We start from the raw sequence: 26095 nt of genomic DNA on the forward strand, positions 1-26095 counted from the left end.
AGTGATGCCTGAGCTGGTTCCACGTTCTCAGTGTGACGACCACCACTGGGCTCCTTGAGCATTTGGCTGGAGAGAATGGAAGCGGGCTGTGACCAGTACTCGGAGGGATGTTCCTGTGCAGGAGCTCTACTCCATCTTTACCCATTCTGCTCCCAGCTCTTTGATCCATCCCGTACTCTCTCTGAGATGTCTGCCCATTGGTAGAATTGTAGGCTTGGAAGGGTCAGACCTCCGTGTTTCTTCTTCTTGTAGTATGCTCTTGCAGCTCCTTGGACTCCTTCCTCCTCCCCTCCCGTCCCTCCCAAAACACACAAACGCCACGATCGTTTTGTCTACTTAATGAAGAAGGCCTTGGGGATGAAGATCGGGAGGGATCCGAATAGGAAGTGAAATATGGGCAGTATGTTCATCTTGGTCATCTGCACTCGCCCCGCCAGGGAGAATGAGAGTGAGTCCCACCTCTGTAGGTCCCTCTTTACCTCTTCCATCAGCCTCGACAGGTTCCATTTGTGGATCCGTGTCTAGTCGTGGGTTTTTCGGATCCCCAAGTGTCAGAATTTGGTTTGGGCCAGCTTGATCCGCCACTTCCCCAGCTATGGTTCACTGGGAATATCTCGATCTTGCTCAGGTTAAGTTTGTAACCCACGAAGGTTCCAAATTCAATGCTCTCTGCCTCCCCTCTGGATGCCTCTCCAGCACTTCGCTGATCTGAGAGCGATAGCCAGTGGCTCAATTGCCAGGTCAAATAACAGTGGGGACAAAGGGCGTCCCTGACTCGTGCCTCCGTGCAGCAAGAAGTGTCCAGAGCTGATGGTGTTTGAATGTACACTCGCCATGGGAGCGCTGTACAATAGCTTCACCCGTGATGTGAACCCTGGCCCAATCCCAAACCGCTTCAGTACCTGAGGTACCTCCATTCGATTCTGTCGAAGGCCTTCTTTGCATCCAGGGAGATAATCACTTCTGGTGTCTCCTTCCCAGGTGGGGTCATGATCACATTCAGCAGGTGTCTGATGTTCGCCATTAGTTGTCTGCCCTTGATATGCGCAACTCGACAGTAGCCTCACCAGGGCCTTCGGCAGGACCTTGGCTTTGGCGTCGGTGTTTAGGAGTGAGATGGGTCTATATAATCCCCACTTCATCGGGTCTTCTTTAGAGAGCAGAGATATCGAGGCCTATGCCAGGACAATCCAAAGATGTGCAGGTTAGGTGGATTGGGCATGATAAATTGCCCTTAGTGTCCAAAATTGACCTTTGTGTTGGGTGGGGGTGTTGACCTTGGATAGGGCGCTCTTTCCAAGAACCGGTGCAGACTCGATGGGCCGAATGGCCTCCTTCTGCTCTGTAAATTCTATGATAATCTATGATACACTTTGGGGTTCTCTAAACCCTGGCCCATAACATATGCTAGCTCTAATTTTACAATCAACATTATCCTCTCCTGGGCTCTCCCATGAGAGGAAAGATTTCGCTCCATCAAATTTATAATTGCTTTTGTCTGTCTAGTCTGATTGGTGGCTGGTAGCCACAGCCTGCAGCCACAGTCAGGTACCAGTGGCTGGTGGCAGTGGGGGGGATAGAATAGAGAAGAACAGGGAAAGGTCACGGGAGCACAACAACAACATTGGGGAAGCCGAGGATGTGGACGGAGTACGAGATACGATTGGGATTGTTTGGCATGAGAAGGGTGAATTGGGAATTTAAAAAAATATTATTGTCAGAAAAGATAATTTCACCATAAGACGTGGGGTGAGGGCTCGGGTGCCCAACACATCCGAAACATGGCCATTGATCCCCACGAACAGAAGTTGGCCTTTATCATAGAATTTACAGTGCAGAAGGAGGCCATTCGGCCCATCAAGTCTGCACCAGCTCTTGGAAAGAGCACCCTACCCAAAGTCAACACATCCACCCTATCCCCATAACCCAGTAACCCCACCCAACACCAAGGGCAATTTTGAACACTAAGGGCAATTTATCATAGCCAATCCACCTAACCTGCACATCTTTGGACTGTGGGAGGAAACCGGAGCACCTGGAGGAAACCCACGCACACACGGGGAGGATGTGCAGACTCCACACAGACAGTGACCCAAGCCGGAATCGAACCTTGGACCCAGGAGCTGTGAAGCAATTGTGCTATCCACAATACTACCGTGCTGCCTCTTTAATGCCTGCCTATCCACTTCTGGGCAGCCACAGGGGATGGAAGCCTCAACTCTATCCTATTCCGGCCACAGAGATAGCATGAGTGAATACTAGCAACCAGTAGGCAGTATCGTGTTGTCAGGAAATAGCCAATGATTTGCACTACAGGTCCGAGTCGGAGTCTCGATTTCTTCAACGTCGTCGTTGCGAAGGGGGGGGGGGGGTCTCGTACGCGGCTTTCTTCTGTCTCTGGTCAGTTATCTCTGCATGGAGTCTGCTGCGGGTGGTAAAGGGGTTCGATGCATATACCCAATATCCTGCCAGAATGTTCTCCAACCCATGAGGGCAGAGTGGGAGTAGCACCACCCAATGGAGTTACTAATGGTCACTTAGCAGGACATTGAACCATTGTATGCAACCTCGTCTATGCAAAACAAATAGATCAATGAATAGAGCTTATTTGATGGATGTTTGATAGGGCGCCTGGCATGTCCTGTTTAGTGCATTCAAACCTGGCCAAGTTCAAATGCCCATCAGCCTGCCTAGAGCTGACTGGTTTGATTTAAAACGTCCAAAAAGTGTCCAATTGAGGTCTAAAATCCAGGCAGTTATCCATATTACCACAGTGGATTTTAATGGTACTACATCCAAGGCTGGTGATCAGAATTGGAGCCTCTACCATCACAATGAGCTCTGGACTACAGCATGAATATAAAAGTATGGTGCCAAAACAATTCTGCCTGCGGATCTGGTTGGCAGCAACGGCAACAGCATGGGGTCCGATTTCCCCCTGTGGCTGGGCTGGATTCAGGATCTACCTCCTTATCCTCCCCATGGTGGAGATGACGGGTTCTGTGGCGTGGATCTGCCTTCAGGCAGAGAGCAGGAGGCGCAGTTTAAAATATGTGGCGGCTTGGGCTTTGTAAAGCAGGGAAGTTATGGTGAACCTGCACAATAGGGGCTGGTTTAGCACACTGGGCTAAATCGCTGGCTTTTAAAGCAGGCCAGGAGCACGGTTCAATTCCCGTACCAACCTCCCCGAACAGGTGCTGGAATGTGGCGACTAGGGGCTTTTCACAGTAACTTCATTGAAGCCTACTCGTGACAATAACTTCATTTTCAAGTTAGGCCACAGCTGGAATATTGAACCAATTGTGGTCACCAGCATCGAGAAAGAGAGACTTCAAGCACGAGGACATTTACTGGTAGGGAGGAGGGAATTAGTTACATGCTTGGGTTGGAGCAAATTGGGTTGTTCTCCAGTGGAAAATTTGCTAAGAGTAAGAAGATTATGACAGCTGTAGATAAGGTAGACAAAAGGAAAGCTGTTCACATTGGATGGTCATGCAAGGACACCAATTGAAGCTATTGGGCAAGGGATACAGGGAAGGGCGGCACAGTACCAGTGGTTAGCACTGTTGCTTCACAGCACCAAGGTCCCAGGTTTGATTCTGGCTTGGGTCACTGTCTTTATGCCGAGTCTGCACGTTCTCCCCGTGTGCGTGGGTTTCCTCCGCATGCTCCGGTTTCCTCCCACAAGTCCAGAAACATGTGCCGTTAGGTAATTTGGACATTCTGAATTCTTCCTGTGTACCTGAACAGGTGCCGGAATGTGGCGACTAGGGGCTTTTCACAGTAACACTTGAAGCTATTGAGGAAAGGGATACAGGGAGGGGGTGGCATGGTAGCAGTGGTTAGCACTGTTGCTTCATTGCACCAGCATCCGAGGTTCGATTCCCACTTGCGTCACTGTATGCACGTTCTCCCAGTGTCTGCATGGGTTTCCTCCGGGTGCTCCGGTTTCCTCCCACAAGCTCCAAAACACGTGCTGGGACATTCTGAATTCTTCCTCTGTGTACCCGAACAGTTGCCGGATGTGGTGACTAGGGGCTTTTCACAGTAACTTCATTGCAGTGTTGATGTAAGCCTACTTGTGACAATAAAGATTATAAAAGTGGCAATGACCTCGAACTCACTGCTCAAGAGGATGATGGAAGTAGAGGATATTAATTATTTCAAAAACAAGTGTAGGCGCTCAGGGCAGGAGCGGATATCCGTGCAAAAGAGTCAGCAATTGAGTGAATAGCAGCCTTCCGTGCTGTAATGACTGAGAAGTTGGAGACTATGATTTCAGATTTTGTTCAATAAAAGCTTAAATCAGTAACGATGATCTTGAAGCTTTCAAATACGTTTTTTATTAAAAAGTGAAAATGTTATTCTTATCTGGTCTGGCTTCCAAGTGACTCCCTACTGCCCCGGAAATTACTTGGCCAGGTTATGTTAATCTGCTACCAGCTGTTCAAAACAAAATGCCCACTGGCATCTTTAGTATCAAATACCAGCCTTGGCAGTGACCCCAATTTGAAAAGGTTTTCAATAATAAAAAGAAAGAGTTTATGGGCAGCACAGTGGTTAGCACTGGGACTACAGCACTGAGGACTTGGGTTTGAATCCCGGCCCTGGGTCACTGTCCCCGTGTCTGTGTGGGTTTTATCTCCACAGCCCAGATGTGCAGGGTAGGTGGATTAGCCATGCTAAATTGCCCCAATTGGGAAAATAAAAATTGGGTATTCAAGAAAAATGAGCAGTGCAGACTGGCATTCATAAACCATGACACAAACACACTCCAAAACTTAACCCAGGGAAAACAGTGCAAGTCCCAAATCAGTGCCTCTAATGGAAACAAAACTCATTAGAAGCCGTCAGCAGAGGGCAGCACGGTGGCAGAGTGGTTAGCACTGCTGCCTCATTGCACAGAGGACCCAGGTTTGATCCGGGTCACTGTCCGTGTGGGGTTTGCACATTCTCTCTCTCTTTCCTCCCCCCCCCCCCCATGTCTGGGAGGGTCTGACCCCCACAACCCAAAGATGTGCAGGGTAGGTGGACTGGTGACGCTAAATTACCCCTTAATTGGATAAATAAGAAATAATTCAGTACTCTCAGCATTCACTCAGTGGGTATAAAAAAAGGTGTCAGTAAAATGTAAGCATTCATTCTTGGATGTGGGTGTCTCTGTCTAGACCAGCATGTTATCACCCATCCCCAATTGCCTTCGAGAAGGTGGGGGAGGGGTGTGAGCTGCCATCATCATCGGTACACCTACAGTTGTTCCTGAAGAGGAGTTTTATTATAAAAATACTAGCAAGAGTTCTGCTTAATTTAAAAAGCCAACATTTAAACATTCCCTAGCTAGACCATGTCAGCATCAATTAATTCAAGTCAAGCAAGATTCACCATCCCTTAGACAAACAAAAGTGAAAATCACAGGTTTTGCTATAAAGTCATTTTATTTTGCTTTGAGCGACTAAGATCATTCCTTCAGAATTTGCTCAATTTAATTATTACATAAACCAATTTTAATCATCTACCATTTTCACAAAATAGAAGCTAACCGATCCTCGTGCCCCTAACTCACGTAATGGGACAGCAGACAGAACTGGCCGTGGTGCTCTGCTCCACCCGAGACTGGGGGGGTAAATGCGGAATATTGTGGAGTAACTCACGCATCGTAAACAGGCTAAATGCTATTTTCTCATAAGGCGATTTGGATCCACATTCGTAAAGACAAGCGAACGCCACCGCTGGGAGCTGAGCCTCACTGAATTTGGTGGAGGCCAACTCAATGAATGCCAGGTCAGAGTAAGCACTGGGTCCTTCGTGGATAATCCAGGGCTCCGTCCAACTGCCGGGGTCCTGCGGGTATGTACTCAAATAAACTCCCAGGTGGAGCCGTGATGCTGGGCTTGTTGGGTGAGAGTAGAGAACCCAAGTTGGCGTCTGGAAGCGGAGAGTCAAGCATTTTTGCTGGGGTTGTGTTGGCTGATGGTTTTCAGAGTCAAAGCCAGGCCTGACTGATAGCTCCTCACACCACGGGACAATGGGGGCTGGGAAACCAATGACACTCCCATGGCATCCGCGGGGTGGTTCCACCAGCTTTGGGACAAACTGCCCTTCCTGGAAGACAGCACCACCATCTGCACTGAGTGCCTGAGCCCTGAAGTTCATTGGTGTCCTGGCATTACAGTAAAGGACACTGTGGCCATCTTCCTCATCCACGGAAACCACCTGGCACTCCACCGTCTGCAGATTGTCTACAAAGTCCCCAAACTTCCAGACCTTGCCATGGTCATCACTGTAAAACGTGAAGGAGTGAGGGCTGCACCTACAGATTGTTCCAAAACACTCTTTAGAGTCAATATGATAGGCGTACGCTGGGATAACAAGTCTCCCAGACTTGAGCTGGATCCCATGTCCTGGGCCCAAGGCGAAGGTTGCCCATTCTTCAATGGAGCAGCCAATGGTGCTGCCAGTCAGATCAGTGACGGCACTCCAGCTCCGGCCCTGGTCAGTGCTTCTCACACAGCACAGGCGAGCCACGTTGTCGCCCGTGATGAGTTGATACGACTCTGTGGTGCGCCCCAGGATGGCAACGAAGAGAAGGAAGAGTGTGTTGGTAGAAGTGTCATACACAGGGCATGGGTTCATGGACCGGTGACCCTCTAGATGGGCAGAGTGGAGAGTTTCCATATCCTCCCACTGAAACAGAGGAAGAAAAGACAATTAAAGTGAGAAATGGGTTCAAGCTGGCGATCAACAGCACGATTTTCAGATCTCTGTAACCAGCTAGAATGTCACAGGCTTACCCAGTGTAACTGGTGGGAGAACAGCAGCCCCAGAGAAATGCCAAAAGTATCTATTTTTCTGGAGGTTTATCAATTTTCCACCAATTACAGTAGATGATCGAGACCACAGCTTCCAATTATTTCACTCCCACTTTTATTAACTAAAACTCTGGAGGTGACGTGAACAAAGCTAATTATGTTAAAACTCATACTTTATATCGGTCATCCATCAAAATTCTACATGCCTTCAAAAAGCCAAACTGGGTTTTGATTTTACCTCAACACTGTGACCTTGCCCTCTGTTCGTTCATTGCGACAATTGCAAAGATCCTCACATGAAGTGCTGAGCTGTCATCCCTGAACATCTAACCCAGTGTTGTCCCACCACCCCCTCACATCAGTCAAACCCACTTTTCACACCCCCGTCACCCAACAAGTCATTGACCCAAAAGGAAGCCGCCTACCTTCAATTGGACAAAAAGTTAAATGGTGGTCAAGTCTCAAATTAATTTTGTAATAACTCATTTTAATCATATTTCCCTGCAGTGAACTTGCTCATTAGAAAGTCCAACTCTTACAGAAATCCGTCCGGAGGCTCCCCACACAGGTTGTCTAGGCCTCCAGTATTAACCAGTTAGGTTTGCCATTCCATAACTTAGCATACCAAAAGGAACTCTGTTGGAAGTTAAAGGTTTATAATTGTCACCTCACTAGTCCAAGTGCTCCCTCCCACAATCACTCACCAAAATGTATAACGTGGGAACAAGTACAGGCAAGTTGCAGGGTATACCCCTGATGGACACACACCCATCTCTAATCCTAAACAACCCATTTATATCTGTGTGTTGCAAATCATTTGATGTGCAGAAGTTGCATGCAAATATTCATGGTCGCAGTGGCTAGCACTGTTGCTTCACAGCACCAGGGGCCTGGGTTCAATTCCCGGCTTGGGAGTCTACATGTCCTCCCCGTGTCTGCATGGGTTTCCTCCTACCCGTCCTGGGGCTGGGTTAGCACAGTGGGCTAAACAGCTGGCTTGTAATGCAGAACAAGACCAGCAGCGCGGGTTCAATTCCCCTACCGGCTTCCCCGAACAGGCGCCGGAATGTGGCGACTAGGTGCTTTTCACAGTAACTTCATTGAAGCCTACTTGTGAGAATAAGCAATTATTAGGGGCTGGTTTAGCACAGGGCTTAATAACTGGCTTTTAAAGCAGACCGAGGCAGGCCAGCAGCACGGGCTCAATTCCCGTACCAGCCTCTCTGAACAGGCGCTGGACTGTGGCGACTAGGGGCTTTTCATTTGAAGCCTACTTGTGACAATAAACAAATTTCATTTCATTTTCAAGACGTGCTGTTAGTTGAATTGGACATTCTGAATTGTCCCTCAGTGTACCTGACCAGGTGCTGCCAGAGTGTGGCGGCTAGGGGACTTCAGTAAGGTAGCATTGTGGATAGCACAATCGCTTCACAGCTCCAGGGTCCAAGGTTCGATTCCGGCTTGGGTCACTGTCTGTGCGGAGTCTGCACATCCTCCCCGTGTGTGCGCGTGGGTTTCCTCCGGGTGCTCCGGTTTCCTCCCACAGTCCAAGATGTGCAGGTTAGGTGGATTGGCCATGATAAATTGCCCTTAGTGTCCAAAATTACCCTTAGTGTTGGGTGGGGTTACTGGGTTATGGGGATTCGGTGGAGGTGTTGACCTTGGGTAGGGTGCTCTTTCAAGAGCCGGTGCAGACTCGATGGGCTGAATGGCCTCCTTCTGCACTGTAAATTCTATGTAAATTGCAGTGTTAATGTAAGCCTACTTTTGACAATAATAAAGATTATTATTACATTCAAAATATTTTTTGGTCCTCATCTTACCTGGCCCCAGTAATTTTGATCTTGTTACCGTGAATATTACAAATAGCTTCAACATCCAAGGCTCAGGTGAGGGAGCAAGGCAAAACAATGCAGGATTGTTGTGAAATTTACAGCAGGGTGTGGAGTTAATGTACAGTATGAAGGGATAAATTGAATGACTTGTAGGCACAAATACACCTTGGGTTGTATGATAAGGCAGCCGTGATTGCAACATATCTATCTGGGTTACATAGCCCAAATTGGTAGAGGATGGAATGGTGATGAAGGATTAAATCACTTTAAAAGATGAGGATATAACGTGAGGTAAACAAACAGTAGAAATGGAGACAATTGGTGAAATTCTCCACCCCAATCAGGTGGATAATTGGGCATCCAAAAGAGAGGTCTGTGCCCAGCACAGATTCGGGTGCAATGTTCCAGTCCCTCGCAGGTGGCGATAATAAGGTTTGCACCCCACACCGATATTTGCATGCATTTAAATATGATTAGTGGGTTGGACACAATATGTTCCACCCTCCGGTGATGCTCTTCCTCTCAGGCAGAATTACTACAAATATTGACAAACGTGGACTTTTGTTGTTGTTTTTTTTTAAAAATTCGTTCATGGGACTCGGGCAGCCACCCCCAATTGCCCACAAGGGGGCAGTCAAGAGTCAACCACATTGCTGTGGGTCTGAAGTCATATGTAGGCTAGACCAGGTAAGGACAGCAGATCTCCTTCCCTAAAAAGGACATTAGTGAACCAGATGGGCTTTTACGACAAATCGACAATGGTTTATGGTTTCATGGCCATCATTAGACTTTTAATCCCAGGTTTTTGTGGAATTGAAATTTCACCATCTGCAGTGGCAGGATTTGAACCCGAGTCCCCAGAGCATGACTGGGTCTCTGGTTTACTAATGTAGTGACAATACCACTACGCCACTGACCTCGGCGCCATGGCTGAGGAAGGGGGAGCTGGATGCAAAACAAAAGCACTGAAAATGATTGAAAACTATTGTACGGGCTGGGGCAGTAGTGAGTAGTGACTTGGTGCCAAATCCGTGGACTTAGGGTGTCCCCTAGAGATCAGGGTGGTCTGGCTCAGACCATCATTGTTGCAGACTGTCTTTTTAACCCACCCCTTACATAGAAGCTCCTGGCTGCTCACACTGCTGAGTGGCACCTGTGTTCTTTATACGCTCAGAAGACCTCCTGGTCTTCTGGGAGCTGACCCAGGCCATCTCTCTGGACTCCTTCATACCCCAGCTGTATCATCAAGGGCCAAGCTCAAGCAGGAGACCACCAGGTGTTGGAGCTCCAAGCGCTGTCCCATTGCAGAGGAAGCAGAGGATCAGCAGAGCTCACCCCAGCAGAGGACACCAGCCCTGCAGAACCCTCCCTCATTCTCTGGTTCTCTGCCCCTCTGATGACAGACGGCTCACCAATGACCCCCATCCCTCCAGATCACCAGCTGTCTCCTCCTGGTGAGACTGGCAGTACCAACTGCCTCTGCCACCACCTCAGGCAGTATTCAGGAGAGCAGGCTGGAGTACGCAGGCCACCCTGGGGTAGAAAGAGGGTGTCCCACCACTCCTGGCATAGAGCTGTGGATCCACCTTGGACTCCTGGCCTCAGGGGGCAGGTCTTCTCCGCGCCATTTGGTGGTTGCAGTGTGTATGGCAAGTGGAGCGCTTACAGCTCCAGCTGCCAAGCGCCTTGGCACTAATTCTGGCCCCAGTGGTGAGAACTCCCGCTGGGCCAGGAATTGCTTGGAATTCACACAGTAGTGCGTTGGCCCATTAGCATGTCCACAATTGCTCCTCGAATAGCACCCTCATGGGAACACAAACTGCATGAAATTCAATCAATGATTGGTCTCCCAAATAGAGAATGTTGCCCAATCGTCAAAGTGTTTGTGTTACAGACCAGCTAATCATAGTTTGTGAAGTAGGGGATTACATAAATGCAAGGATTAGACTGGGGCAGCACGGTAGCATTGTGGATAGCACAATCGCTTCGCAGCTCCAGGGTCCCAGGTTCGATTCCGGCTTGGGTCACTGTCTGTGCGGAGTCTGCACATCCTCCCAGTGTGTGCGTGGGTTTCCTCCCACAGTCACAAAGATGTGCAGGTTAGGTGGATTGGCCATGATAAATTGCCCTTAATGTCCAAAATTGGCCTTAGTGTTTGGTGGGGTTACTGGGTTATGGGGATAGGGTAGAGGTGTTGACCTTGGGCAGGGTGCTCTTTCCAAGAGCCCGTGCAGACTCGATGGGCCGAATGGCCTCCTTCTGCACTGTAAGTTCTATGATCTAGACAAGCACGTACATTTGGGGGGATTTTTGGAACAAGGAGGAACGAGCATGCCAGAATTTGTCCAAGAACCAATACATTGGTCTGGCGTTAACAGGCTAATCTGTGAGAACATAGAGTGCAGAAGGAGGCCATTTGGCCCATCACGTCTGCACCAACCCTCAAGCCCCCACTTCCACCCTATCCCCATAAACCCAACAACCCCTCCTAACATCTTTGGGCTGTGGGAGGAAACCGGAGCACCCGGAGGAAACCCACACAGACACAGGGAAAACGTGCAGACTCTGCACAGACAGTGACCCAGCGGGGAATCGAACCTGGGACCCTGGCGCTGTGAAGCCACAGTGCTAACCACTGAAATAAAAGCAGTCACAATAATAAGGATTTCAACAAATATTTTAAAGGGAGAAATGCAAAGTAACTGATATTCTAGCTTTACAGTGCAATGAGACAGAGACCCCACAACAAACTGGGCAAATGTATTAATGGGTAAAATGAGAGAAGCTACTCGATAAATATTTGATTGGATACAGAACCAGATAATATCCTTTTATGGGGCAAAAACAACAAATGGATGACTAAACCAGCAGGAATCTCAAAAGTAAAAAGAAATAGTGCAGATCCAGACAAATGTAAAAGATACAAAAAAGCAGCAAAGGGCAGTAAAACTGATAGGAATAGCTACAAGTAGAAAATCTTTGCAACCTGAAATATGGAAGACTAGTGGCATCTGCGATGGGACCTCAACTATTCGACATGTTTATGAATGACTTGATGGGATAGAAAACCACATTTTAAAAATTTCCAATTACAATGATAAGCAGCATTCCTGAACAATTTCATGAACAAATGCAACATCAAAAGTTAGAAATGGTGGATGTCTAAAGAGATTTAAGGTCCCGGGACATAGATCATTAAAGTGTCATAAACTGGTTTGGAAAATAATAAATCAAATAGGCAAATGGAATGTTATAGCTTATAGGAACAGAGGGTACAAGTTGTGCTTCAGCTGTACCAAAGTCTTGGTTAGATCACATCTGGTGTCACCGTGAACAGGATTTACTGACCTGGGGAGGGCAGTACAGCATAGATTTTCCAGAATTATACCTGGACTGCAATGGGTAAATTACAAGGTTGGCTGGAGGCAGGGGTCTATGATTGGGGGCATTGTCTAACAATTCATCATTTCTGTAAAGAAATAAAGAACCATAAAAAGGATTGTAGAAATTTAGAATTCTCTTCACCAGCACCTGGTACTACATCATGTCAATTTTATATCTGGAGATTGATGGGTTATTATGAAGGATAAAGCGATACGGGGTGGTGGCTAATGGTTAACAGACTGGAGGGGAAAGTGGCCTATTCCTGTTCGCTGGATGGGAAGTGGTAGGTGCACAAGGTCAGAGCTGGAAGTTAAGTGCAAAGGTCATGGTCAGTTTTTGACATGCAGTGGGGGGGGGGGGGGGGGGGGGGGGGGCAATAAAAAAAACTCTTCAGCAGGTCACTGGTTAAATTATCCCAGGTGGGTGCAAAGTTGGCACCACCACCTCAGTGCCAGGTACAGTCTGCATAGGTGGAGTTTGCACTTTCTCCCAGTGTCTGCATGGGATTGTTTCAGGTGCTCTGGTGTCCTCCCAGTCTGAAGATGTGCAGGTTAGGTGGATTGGCCACAATAATGGGGGGTGGACGCTAGGTATGGCACTCTTTCAGAGGATTAGTGCACATTCTGGCAGGGTCAAATGGCCTCCTTCTGCACTGTAGGTTTTCTGTCAGGTTAATCCCAGTCTGTGGAGTGGGGTTAGGGATTTACATTGAGGCTTCAGCATCTCTGGAGGCTTGAATTCTGATCCAGAACAGGATTGTGATCAAAGAGCCTGCCCACTTCCCCCTCTCTCTCTCTCACACACACACACACACACACGGTGTAGAAGGGTTGCGCTCTGGGGGTGAATGAGACAGAGGGAAAGAGAGAGAAGACGACAACTAGTTCACTGAGGCTCTCACCTCCACATGGGTCCTGGAGACCTTCCCTCGGCGAAGCACCAGCACATTCGCGTCAGTATCAGCCGGGCTCACTCTCTCTTCAGCAAAGGCGAGGATGGTCCCCGAGGCGGGCAAGTAGAGTAAAGCTGGGATCCGGTAAGTAAGGCCCTTCTTGTCCTGTTCAAACAGTATGGTCTTAGCAGGGAGATAGCGGGAGGTCATCTCACCGACTCAGCACCTTTGGCGGGCTTTTAAAATAAATAAATAAAACTCCAGCCAGGGTCGGACAACTGTGAGAAGGTTCACCTTGTACCAAGTGTGAAAGCTGTGAGGACAGCACTGACACTCTGCTGAGCAATGAGCTGGAATATTCTACCTGGCAGCAATAAAGTGCTCACTCACTGGGTTTGACTGAACCAGCAGTGTGCCTGCACCCAGTAGAACAACCCCCTCATTGTCAGCCCAAATTCGCTGAGTGCTTTTATTTCAATTAAGAAGCCAATTGTCCGGCCACATTCACCAATCCTTTCACTCATTGGCCAACTGCAAATTGAGGAAGGTGGAGTCAGATGGAAAAGGGGGAGCTGAACAGTTCACACACCCATATATTCCAGGGAATATTCCAGAAAAAGGTGCCTCAGGAACAGTTCCTGAGAGGAAACGGTAAATACATTTACCAGACCCCATTTCACCCCTGCTCTTTGGTTTATAGAATTCTACAGTGCAGAAGGAGGCCATTCTGCCCATCGAGTCTGCCCAGAACCTCTGAAAAAGCACCATACCCAGGCCCACTCTATCCCCGTAACCCCACCTCACCTGCACATCCCTGGCCACTAAGGGGCAATTTAGCACCGCCAATGCGCAAATGTTCTTCAGTTGTCCGACCCTGGCTGAAGTTTTATTTATTTATTTTAAAAGCCCGCCAAAGGTGCTGAGTCGGTGAGATGACCTCCCGCTATCTCCCTGCTAAGACCATACTGGTTGATCGACTAATAGAGCATCAATTTCTTACATTTATAAAGTATTTTTGATATAGCCAAATTTTCTAAGGTGCTTCACAGCAGCAGTTATTGAACAAACCGATACCAAGTCACATAGGGAAGTATTTGAAGTATTTTTCAAATGAATTTACAGGATGTAGGTGTTGCTGACTGGGCCCATCCTTAATTGCCCTTGAGAGAGGTGGTGGTGAACCGTCTTCTTGAACCACTGTAGTCACATGGTGTAGTGATGTGGTCACAACTAATCCAGAGACCCAGCTGAACACTTGCCCATCAATGATGCAGCAATGACGATGTGGACAAGAGGTGAGAATTGGTGTCACTGTGACGTTGTCCTGCAACTTGTAGAATAAAAGTTTTTTTTTTAAAGAGGTGAGAATTGAAAAGGTGCAGATATTGCAGAGGTCTGGTGCGAGGAGGTTACAGGGATAGGGAGGAGTTTAGAAACAAGGATGGGAGTTTTAAATTTGAGGTGTCAGCAAGCACAACAGTGAGTGTGAATGGGACTTGGTGGGAGCTAGGGTATGAGCAGCAGAGATTTGGACGAGATTAAGTTTACAGATGATGCAAGGTCAGCCAGGAGATATTCGAATAGTTTTGAAATAACACGGATATAGTTGAGAGTTTCAGTAGCAGTTGAGCTGATATAGGGACAGAAACAAGCAGTGGAGGTAGGCAGTATTGGCGATGGAATGGCTATTGGGGCCGCGGGTGGCAAGAATAGAATAATTGATATGTTACCAACTAGGCTATGAACCGAGTGCTAGAAAATGGAATTTGAATAGATGGGTGTGTGATGACCAGAACAGACATGATGGGCCGAAGGACCTCTTTTTGTGCTGTAAAACTCTATGACTCAGGTTGGCTACCTATATCTAATGCTATGCTATTGTGTTTGCCAGCGAGAATTTGTGATCACCAAAGGTATTCACATTTTAAACCCTCTAATCCACATATAGCCGTGAGATGATTATTTCAAGCTGGACGAGTTAAACACAAGTCAAACCATTAAATGGACACACAAAGAATTATAGAATTCTGGAACATTCTGACAGACCAAAAGACAAAAGGGCACGGGAGTTGGAATAGTTGGTTAGTCCTTTAGCAGAGACAGCACAGACACGATTTGTTGAATGGTCTCTCTGCTATGCAGTAAGATTCTATGACCCTGAGTCCCAGAGATGGAAATACAGAGCAACGAGCCACTGCAATATACAGACCCTGTAAGTAAGTACCAACAAGGGGCAGCTTGACTTTGACTTAGCACTTGCCTCGGAGTCAGAAGGATTTGGATTTTGGATTTGGATTTGGATTTGTTTATTGTCACGTGTATGAGGTACAGTGAAAAGTATTTTTCTGCAAGCAGCTCAACAGATCATTCAGTACATGGAAGAAAAGGGAATTAAACAAAATTCAAGAAAATACAAGAAAATACATAATAGGGCAACACAAGATATACAATGTAACTACATAAGCATTGGCATCGGTTGAAGCATACAGGGTGTGGTGTTAATGAGGTCAGTCAATAAGAGGGTCATTTAGGAGTCTGGTAACAGCGGGGAAGAAGCTGTTTTTGAGTCTGTTCGTGCGTGTTCTCAGACTTCTGTATCTCCTGCCCGATGGAAGAAGTTGGAAAAGTGAGTAAGCCGGGTGGGAGGGATCCTTGATTATGCTGCCCGCTTTCCCCCGGCAGCGGGAGGTGTAGATGGAGTCAATGAATGGGAGGCAGGTTCGTGTGATGGACTGGACGGTATTCACGACTCTCTGAAGTTCCTTGCGATCCTGGGCCGAGCAGTTGCCATACCAGGCTGTGATGCAGCCCGATAGGATGCTTTCTATAGTGCATCTGTAAAAGTTGGTAAGGGTTAATGTGGACATGCCGAATTTCCTTAGTTTCCTGAGGAAGTATAGGCACTGTTGAACTTTCTTGGTGATAGTGTCGACGTGAGTGGACCAGGACAGATTTTTGGTGATGTGCACCCCAAGGAATTTGAAACTGCTCACCATCTCCACCTTGGCCCCGTTGATGCTGACAGGGGTGTGTACAGTGCTTTGCTTCGTGGGGCATGAGAACGTTACACATGCTGACCCTTCAGTGCGGTGCTGAGAGAAGGCTGCATTGTCTTGCAGATGGAGCACAAACTTCTAAGAAACTTCTGCACATTTGCATACAATACAATTACATTTGCAAGATAATTCCTTCGGCCGTGAAGAACTGCATAACAGAAGAATTGACCAATTTACTACCTCTTCCTTTCCTTCCTTCTTGTCTTCTTGTAGATGCCTCAACGCCCCTCTGGAAAATTAAGGCATTCTATCAAACTGCTGCAGCAACACAACCCAGATTATTGCAGTTGAGGAAGGAAGTTGATCATTGCTTCCAGTAAACCATTCACTGGATTAGAATCATAGAATCCATATGGTGCAGAAGGAGGCCATTTGGCCCATCGAGTCTGCACCAGCCCTTGGATAGAGCACCCTACTTAAGCCCACACCTCCATCCTATCCCTGCAATCTAATAACCCTACCTAACCTTTTGGACACTAGGGAACAATTTAGCATGGCCAATCCACCTAAGGTGCACATCTTTGAACTGTCGGAGGAAACCAGATCACCCAGAGGAAACCCACGCATGATTGTGAGAGTGTGGGTGAGTGTGTATTTGCCACAGAGTGTGTCAGAGCGTGTATTTGCCACAGAGTGTGTCAGAGTGTGTATTTGTCAGTGAGTGTGTTTATCAGTGTGTCAGAGTGTGTGTCAGTGTGTTTGTCAGAGTGTGGTTGTGAGTGTGTTTGTCAGTGTGTGAGAGCGTGAGTGTGTGTCAGTGTGTTTGTTAGAGAGTGTGTGTGTGATAGTGAGTGTGTTTGTCAGTGCGTGAGCGCGTGAGTGTGTGCCTGTGTTTGACAGAGTGTGTGTGATTGTGAGTGTTTTTGTCAGTGTGTGAGCGCGTGAGTGTGTGTCTGTGTTTGACAGTGTGTGTGTGATTGTGAGTGTGTTTGTCAGTGTGTGAGAGCGTGAGTCTGTGTTTGACAGAGAGTGTGTGTGATTGTGAGTGTTTTTGTCAGTGTGTGTGTGCGTTTGTCAGACAGTGTGTGTGAGTGAATGTATGTATTTGTCAGAGTGTCAGTGTGTTTGTGTAATGACTTACGCCAGGCCTTTGAGATTGACCAATTAGAATATGAGTTCCCTGATCAGTGGCCCAATCAGGGAACCCCTTTCTGTGTATATAATGGAGTGTCAGATCCTCTGCACTCTCGGTGTAGACAGCAAGCTGAATGGTCATGGTTGTTCAGCTGTTGGGTTTGTAAATAAAAGGAATTCTGGTGATGGGACTTGTGCCTCCGTGGACTTATTACAGTTTGTCAGAGTGTAGGATTGCTGTTATCGTGCGGGGCACAGTGGTTGCTGAGTGAGTGCTTGCTAAGGGGAGTACATTTTCAAAAACTTACTGTTGGCGGTTTCCAGCTGAATCTGATCGGAGTGAGGACAGAGTGACTGCTGGGTAAGTAGTTAAGATTTAAATTGTTTGCGCGGGCTGTGGTAGTCACCACTGTTGTATTATATTGTATATATGGGTAGTACGGTAAGGCCCCTGTACTACAGGTACGGGGGTAGATCCCTGTCTGCTGGCTCCGCCCATTAGGCGGAGAATAAATGTGTGTGCTCCCTGTACAGCAGCCATTTCGCCAGCTGCTGTAGGAGGCCACACATCTCTGTGTAATAAAGCCTCGATTACATTCTACTCTCATCTCATCATAATTGATAGTGCATCAATTTATTACACAGAGATTTTTCAGAGATGGACCTCCGCATCAAGCCGGATCATCTGAAGCTGCATCCTTAAGCAGACAATGTCAAAAAGGACTTCGAACATTGGCTAACTTGCTTTGAAGCGTACATTGGGTCTGCACCAGACCCAATCTCAGAACCTTCAGATTCTGTACACGCGGCTGAGCTCCAACGTTTTTCCCCTCGTCCAGGATACGCCTACCTACGCAGAGGCCATGGCGCTACTAAAGGAGAATTACGCTCAGCAGACCAACAAGATCTACGCTAGGCACCTCCTGTCCATGCGGCACCAACTTCCCAGTGAGTCTGTGAAAGATTTCTGGCGTGGTCTGCTCGCACTGGTGAGAGACTGGGACTGCCAGGGCGTTTCGGCCACTGAACATTCAAACCTGCTAATGAGAGACGCGTTCGGACATAGGGTCCGACTACATCCAGCAACGCCTCTGACAAGGGGCCATGCTTAACCTCGCGGCGACCAAGAAACTAGCGCTCTCGCTCACGCAATGGAGAGGGCCATACGGCAGGGCAAGGTTTATAATTGGGGGAGGGGTAATTATGGTGCGATTAGGGAGCATAAGATGGGAACAGAAACTGTCAGGGAAAGGCACAAATGAAAAGTGGAGCTTGTTCAAGGAACAAATACTGTGTGTCCTTGATAGGTATGTCCCTGTCAGGCAGGGAGGAAATGGCCATGTGAGGGAACTGTGGTTCACAAGAGGTTGAATGTCTTGTCAAGAGGAAAAAGGAAGAGTATGTAAGGATGAGAAAACAAGGTTCAGTTGGGTCGCATGAGGGGGCATGAGAAGTCCTTGGCGGGTCGGATCAAGGAAAACCCCAAAGCTTTTTGCTCTTATGTGAGAAATAAAAGAATGACCAGGGTGAGATTAGGGCCGTTCAAGGACAGTAATGGGAACTTGTGCATGGAGTCAGAAGAGATAAGAGAGGCATTGAATGAATACTTTTCTTCAGCGTTCACCAAGGAGAGGGGCTATGTTTTTGAGGATGAGAGTGTGATACAGGCGGGTAAGCTAGAGGAGGTAGATGTTCTGAGGAAGGATGTATTAGCAATTTTGAAAAATCTTATAGAGTCGACAAGTCCCCTGGGCCCGATGGGATATATCCTCAGATTCTTTGGGAGGCAAGGGATGATATTGCAGAGCCTCTGGCTTTGATCTTGGGGTCCTGATTGTACACAGGGATAATGCCAGAGGACAGGAGAGTGGCGAATGTTGTTCCTCTGTTCAAGAAAGGGAATAGGAATGACCCTGGTAATTATAGGCCGGTTAGTCTTACTTCGGTGGTCGATAAGTTAATGGAAATGATCCTGAACTATAGGATTTATGACCATTTGGAAAGATGCAGCTTAATCCGGGGTAGTCAACACGGATTTGGAAAGGGTAAGTCTTGCCTCACAAATTTGATTGAATTCTTTGACGAAGTTACTAGGTGTGTAGATGAAGGTAGAGCATTTGATGTCGTATACATGGATTTTAGTAAGGCGTTTGATAAAGTTTCCCACGGTCGGCTCATGAAGAAAGTAAGGAGGTGTGGGATAGAGTGAAATTTGGCCAATTGGATAAGTAACTGGCTATCACATAGAAGACAGAGGGTGGTGATGGATGGAAAATTTTCAGATTGGAGACAAGTTACCAGCGGTGAATCATAGGGATCAGTGCTGGGTCCTCTGCTATTTGCGATTTTTATCAATGACTTGGAGGAGGGGGCTGAAGGGTGGGTCAGTAAATTTGCTGATGACACCAAGATTGGTGGAGTAGTGGATGAGGTGGAGGGCTGTTGTAGGCTGCAAAGAGACATTGATAGGATGCAGAGCTGGGCCGAAAAATGGCAGATGGAGTTTAACCCTGATAAGTGCGAGGTGATTCATTTTGGTAGGAAAAATCTGAATGCGGATTACAGGGTCAACGGCAGGGTTCTGAGGAATGTGGAGGAACAGAGAGATCTTGCGGTTCATGTCCACAGATCTCTGAACGTTGCCATTCAAGTGGATAGAGCCATGAAGAAGGCCGATAGTGTGTTAGCGTTTATTAACAGGGGGCTTGAGTTTAAGAGCTGTGGGGTTATGCTGCAACTGTACATGACCCTGGTAAAACCACATTTGGAGTATTATGTGCAGTTCTGGTCACCTCACTATAGGAAGGATGTGGAAGCATTGGAAAGGGGATTTACCAGGATGCTGCCTGGATTGGAGGGTAGGTCTTATGAGGAAAGCTGGAGGGAGCTCAGGCTTTTCTCTTTGAAGCGGAGGAGGATGAGACGCGACTTAATAGAGGTTTATAAGATGGTGAGGGGGATAGATAGAGTGGACGTTCAGAGACTATTTCCTCGGGTAGATGTAGCTGTTACAAGGGGGCATTACTATAAGGTTCAGGGTGGGAGATATTGGAGGGATGTCCGAGGTGGGTTCTTTACTCAGAGTGGTTAGGGTTTGGAATGGACTGCCTGCTGTGATAGTGGAGTCGGACACTTTAGGAACTTTCAAGCTGTTATTGGATACACCAGAATGAGAGGGAGTGGGATAACTTGATCTTGGTTCGAACAAGGCTCAGCACAACATCGAGGGCCGAAGGGCCTGTTCTGTACTGTTCTATGTTTGTTTGCGTATGTTTGTCAGAGACTGTCAAAGTGTGTGTGAGTGTATGTTTGTCAGTGTGTGAGTATATCTCCAAGTGTGTGGGCGAAATTCTCCCATCGGGAGACTAAGTGCCGACGCCGGAGTGAAAACAGGAGTGTTTCACTCCGGCGTCGGAGGCCTTAGGGGGCTCCTTGCCCCCTATTCTCCCACTCCCAGGGGACTAGGAGCGGCGCCGCGTCAATTACGCGCACCGGGCCTTGGCGCCGTGTCAAAGCGGCGCCACGTAAATTACGCGGCCGGCGGCGCGTACATGACGTCACCCGCGCATGCGCGGTTGCCGTCCTAACCGCGGGCGCCCCGCAAGACATGGAGGATTGATCTTGCGGGTCGGCGGAGGAAGAGTGCGTCCTTTAGAGACACCGGTCCGCCAATCGGTGGGCACCGATCGCGGACCAGACCCCTACTGAGCACCCCCCTGGTGCTCGATTTCCCCCCCCACACACAGGCCGCACACTAAACATTCGCGCGCTGTTCACGCCGGTAGCGACCAGGTTAGGTTGGCGCCGGCATGAACCCGTCGGATTCGGCAGGCCGCTCGGTCCATCCGGGCTGGAGAGTTGCCGCTCGACCGTTCGAAGCGGCGATTCTCCAAGTGGCCTGTCGTGAAACGCGGCACACCATTTTGGGGGGGGGGGGTGGGAGAATCACGTGCGGGTGCCAGGGCGGCATGGCGGGAATCGCCCTGCACTCCCGCGATTCTCCCACCCAGTGTGGGGGTCGGAGAATTGCACCCTGTGTGTCAGTATGTCAGGTTGTTTGTGTGTTTGAGTGTGTTTGTCAGAGTGCGTGAGTGAGTGTGTGTTTGTCAGAGTGTGTGTGTGTGAGATTGTGGGTGTGTGTTCATGTATATCAATACTAGATGAGTAGTCTTGTAAATGGCTGCATCTCGCGGCATTCTGGGAGAAGCTGAGAAGTTTATGTAGAAGGATATTGTGAAGTTGTGTTAGAGTGTAGGTTACTGTATCATAGATTCAATACTATTATTTTGTTAACTGTTACTCAGTAGAGTATGCAAACCATTTCAAGTAGTGGAAAATCATAACATGCGGTAGCGTGTAGTAGTGTAAAATCAACTAGTTTTGATTTAAACATATAGCTTTATGTTCTTTGTCAACACTACGACTTTGACTATCTTGGAGAACAATACAAGGAACATAACGTGTGAGTTTGTCAGAGTGTGTGTGTGTCGAGGGAAATAATTACGTGGTGATATTCCGAAGGGTGATCAATGGTTTGGATCTGAACTCCAAGAAGGAATAAACAATGTCAACAGATAAACCCGAGGAGTAAAAAGTGGCAGAAAGAGACTGAAAACAATTGAGTCATAGAATTATACAATTTACAGTGCAGAAGCAGGCCATTCAGCCCATCGAGTCTGCGCCAGCCCTTGGAAAGAGCACCCTACCTAAGCCCAGACCTCCACCTTATCTCAGTAACCCCACCTAACCTCTAAGGGCAATTTAGTATGGTCAATCCACCTAAGCTGCACATCTTTGGACTGTGGGAGGAAACCAGAGCACCCGGAGGAAACCCACGCACACACGGGGGAAAATTGCAAACTCTACACAGACGGTGACCCAAGCCGGGAATCAAACCTGGGACCCTAGAGCTGTGATGGAACTGTGCTAACCACTGTGCTACCGTGCCGCCCACAATCGGTTACAATTCTTGGAGCAAAATGTTTGTTTGGGTAATCATCACAGTGAGCTCCGCACATCCCGTCAATGTGATCATTGCAGAGTCCCAGAAATCCCAAAACATCTTGCTGCAATTAAGGTGAGTATTTGTGTTGCATTTTCAGATGTGGCAATGAGTTTGAAAGAATAGTCATTCCCAGAAGGTAATTGGTTCGGCACTGATATGAGGGGTGGACAGTCATTCTGAGGCTTACTTTTACCCCTGGGCTAGTGCAGAAACAGCAGCAGCAGCAGCTTTAATAGGAAGTGCAGCCTGAACAACCTGGGGAGTACACGGTCAAAGAGCTACAGGCTCAGTCCACTGGCACTGGCCAATCAGCACAAACATTTTGTTGTGACAGAGTGATTATCATTACAAACCATCTCTATTCTCATACAGCTCGGGGTTGGGAAATAAACATCATTTTCCATTTTAATCTCACAATTGTACTCCTACTGTCTGCTGTAACATTCACTGACTCCTTCAATGATAATCAGTGTCTTATAAATCTCCTATCAGTACTTCTGAACCCTTTGGAATGAATATTATCAGGCCAAGGAGATTTATTTAATTTAAACCCTTTCAGCTGCTCTAAGAATCCCACCTCACTCGTATCAAAGTTGCACCCTGAGGTGTCCTTTTTTAAGGTAGTCGGTGTTGCTCACGTCTTTTATACTTTTCCTTATACTTACCCTGCCCTCTAGATCCCTCATTGAGCTGATGTGCGTGATCCAGAATTCCTTCCTCAGTTATCATGGACGTAAACTTAACTGAATGGGAATAAAGACAGGGAAAAGCTGACCCCGCATTCTGAAATTGTTTACCCCCCACCGCTTGCTGGCATGATCTGGCAGCTATTTCTGCAGAATCATTGATCACTTGAGGAGAAATGTGTCACTTGTCTCCATTTTGTCCTAACATTCTTAAACACTTCACAATGCTCCTTTCTGGTGACGCTGTGGCTTCTCTTTATTTGGCCATTGTATCCTCCCCCTCCCACCCCACCCCTGCCAACTATCTTCATTCCACCATTGATCTCCACAACCTTCAGAAACTCATAAATAAATGGGCATGCCAATTAAGGCCAAGAGAAAATTAATTTTCAGGTATTATAACATTGCCCACTGTTGTGCAAATCTAGGAGCCCTCCAAGTCAAGTTTTGCATTGAGGATTACAGAACGGTGATACAATAAATTTATGGGCAACATTGTGACACAGTGGTTAGCAATGCTGTCTCAGCACCAGGGACCTGGGTTCAATTCCAGCCTTGAGTGACTGTCTGTGTGGAGTTTGCACTTTCTCCCCGTGTTTCCTCCCACAGCCCAAAGATGTTCAAGTTAGGTGAATTGGCTATGCTAAATTGCCCGAGTGTCCAAAAATGTTAACTGCGTTACGGGAATGGGATGGGTGTGGGCTTGAGTGGGGTGCTCTTTCCAGGGGCTGGTGCAAATTTGAGGGGCCAAATGGCCTCCTTCTGCACTGTTCAAGTCTATGATTCCATGATCTTGTTCCAGCCTCTTTCTCCCACTGTATAAAGTGCATTATATTTCCCTCTCTTAGCTCTGCTGGAGAGTCAGATGGAATTTAAACGTTAACTCTTTTTCTCTCTACTGATGCTGGCCAGAGCTGCTGTGTTTTCCCAGCACTTTGTTTCTATTTAGGAAAATAGATCAGTCAACTTGATAACAGGACACTTGAAAGATCATGACAGGACAGTGTTGACTTGGATTTGTGAAAGGGAAATAGTGAGACACAAATTTTGGAGCTAGCAGGGTGCACAAGATGGGAATCCTTCACGTTTGTCTCAGTCCACCGTCGTGTCAGAAATAGTAACGTATCTTTTGTGTTACTCTCTACTAAGGGCAATTTATCATGGCCAATCCACCTAACCTGCATGTGTTTGGACTGTAGGAGGAAACCCACGCAGACACAGGGAGAACGTGCAGACTCCACAGTGACCCAGCCAGGAATCGAACCTGGGACCCTGGAGTTGTGAAGCACAGTGCTAACCACTGTGCTATTGTGCTGCCTGCATGTCTCTGCTGCATGAAAACAATGGCTTGCTGTGAGCCGAAAGGCAAATATACTTATTTTTTGGAACTGTCGAACAAAGGTCCTCACTGACGTCCCAATAAATCTCCACTGGTGAACAAGAGAAACTAGGATTGCTGAAAACACCAAGAGTTTTGATTTGGAGCTGTTTATTGCACCAGAAAGACTCCATTAATCCCAAGAGCAACTCGATGTCATTGGCAGTGCTCTATGTTTCTCTGATAAACATGACGGGAGCAAAAGGTTAGGGTTAGAAAGGGAAATTCCTGGCGATTAATGTTTTACGATACAGGTTGATTTTTTAAAATTTAGAGTACCCAATTATAGAATTAAATAATTTACAATGTAGAAGGAGGCCATTTGGCCCATCGAGTCTGCACCGGCCCTTAGGAAAGAGCACCCCACCCAAGCCCACACGTTCACCCTATCCCCATAACCCAGCAACTCCATCTAACATTTTTTTGACACCAAGTGCAATTTATCAACGCTAATCCATCTAACCTGCACATCTTTGGACTGTGGGAGGAAACCGGAGCACCCGGAGGAAACCCATGCAGACAGGGGGAGAACGTGGACTCCACAGACAGTGACCCAAGCCGGGAATCGAACCCGGGTCCCTGGAGTGGTGAAGCAACTGTGCTAACCACTGTGCTGCCCAAATAGTTTTGTTTTCTGATTAAGGGGCAATTTAGTGTGGCCAGTTCACCTCCCCTGCAGATCTTTTTGGGTTTTGTGGGGGTGAGACCCACGCAGACACAAAGAGAATGTGCCAACTCCACACTGACAGTGACCTGGGGCTGGAATCAAACCGAGTCCTCAGCACTGTGAAGCAGTGGTGTTAACCACTGCACCACCCCAGAGTACAGGTTGACTATCCTTTATTCAAATGCTCCGCATTTCGAGAGCCGAAATCATGTTTCTAGTCAAAAAAATAACAGTGTTCACTCAAGATCTGCTAGGTATGCTACATTTCGCAACTATACCTATATATTCCAAAAATTACGGAATCCAAGACACGCTAGGCCCCAAGCATTTTGAATAAGGGATGCTGAACCTGTATTTCATATGGAAATCTGTTAAATTAGACACGATTATACTCCGATCTCTCTCTGCAGTTGAATTGTCATTCCGTCTGATGTGTCCTGTTCTGTAGCCACTGTGTGGCATAGATCTTTCCCAAGCTCACTCTGACCATGTTAGTCATAAAAGTTAAGGTGTTATGTTAGGGTCACTCGTAACTTCTATCACATTCATTTTCTCGGTCTCTGTCATTTTCTCTCCCTGTTCTTATTAGCACTCTTTTCCTCTTGTCTTTTCATTGTTCCCAGAGCAGAGGAAAGAAGCCACTGCCAAGGTTCAACTTGCTTCATAGGTGCCAAGACACCCAGATATAGTTGGCAGGCACATTGCAGTGTCTCTTCAACAGGAAAGACGAGAACAACATTGAGAGACCCGGTTGAAAGATAGGCTGGCGTAAGACCAGAGCCACAAGTTCCCCACAGCAAAGGCGTGTGTGTCAGTCAGCAACTGGAAATAACTCAGTTTTTCTCAACAGATGCTGCCTGACCTGCTGAGTATTTCCAGTTCCTTTCAGATTTCCAGCATCCACAGCATTTGTGCTTTTCAATGAGCAAACATTTGGACATTTGCATCAGAGGTTCCAACTATTTTGATATTAAATTAAAGAGACAGTTCCAAATGGTAATGGCCATAAACAAAAGAAAAATCACAAAGGAAACTTAAACAATCAAATTGAAATGTGATTAAAAGCACCCAAGCCCCTGGAGTGCCCAAAATGTATGGAAGGACAGTGACTAAGGCAATTAGACTTTACCCTTTTGATTTTTTTTTTCTTGCGTCCCATATTTTTATGCTCTCTAATCTAAACTGGAACAGATTTTTAAAGATGTAAATAAGCTGCAAAAAGATTACACAACTTTAGCCCATTCCTTCTGTTCTTCAACCGAGGTATTTCACTAAAAGGGCAGCTTAAAAAGTACACTTTAAGAAGCTC

General features: G+C 47.2%; 1 protein-coding gene across 1 annotated transcript; it reads right to left on the reverse strand.

Annotated features, from left to right (window-relative positions):
• Positions 1-5416: 5416 nt before the first annotated feature.
• On the reverse strand, positions 5417-13357 carry neu4 (sialidase 4). The gene is made up of 2 exons (XM_038817511.1): positions 12930-13357; positions 5417-6684 (listed from the first exon to the last, which is right to left on the reverse strand). Exons 1-2 carry the CDS (start codon positions 13128-13130, stop codon positions 5560-5562), a joined length of 1326 nt encoding a protein of 441 aa, XP_038673439.1. The 5' UTR covers positions 13131-13357; the 3' UTR covers positions 5417-5559.
• Between the last annotated feature and the right edge of the window lie 12738 nt (positions 13358-26095).

Source organism: Scyliorhinus canicula, chromosome 13, assembly GCF_902713615.1.
Source record: "Scyliorhinus canicula chromosome 13, sScyCan1.1, whole genome shotgun sequence".
In the NCBI taxonomy this organism is placed as follows: domain Eukaryota; kingdom Metazoa; phylum Chordata; class Chondrichthyes; order Carcharhiniformes; family Scyliorhinidae; genus Scyliorhinus; species Scyliorhinus canicula.

Bases quoted from the DNA above. Each gene is read 5' to 3' on its own strand.
- neu4 (XM_038817511.1), bottom strand. From the start codon at position 13,130: ATGACCTCCCGCTATCTCCCTGCTAAGACCATACTGTTTGAACAGGAC. The intron at 6,685-12,929 runs GTGAGAGCCTCA...CCTCTGTTTCAG, and splicing joins TCTCCAGGACCCATGTGGAG to TGGGAGGATATGGAAACTCT.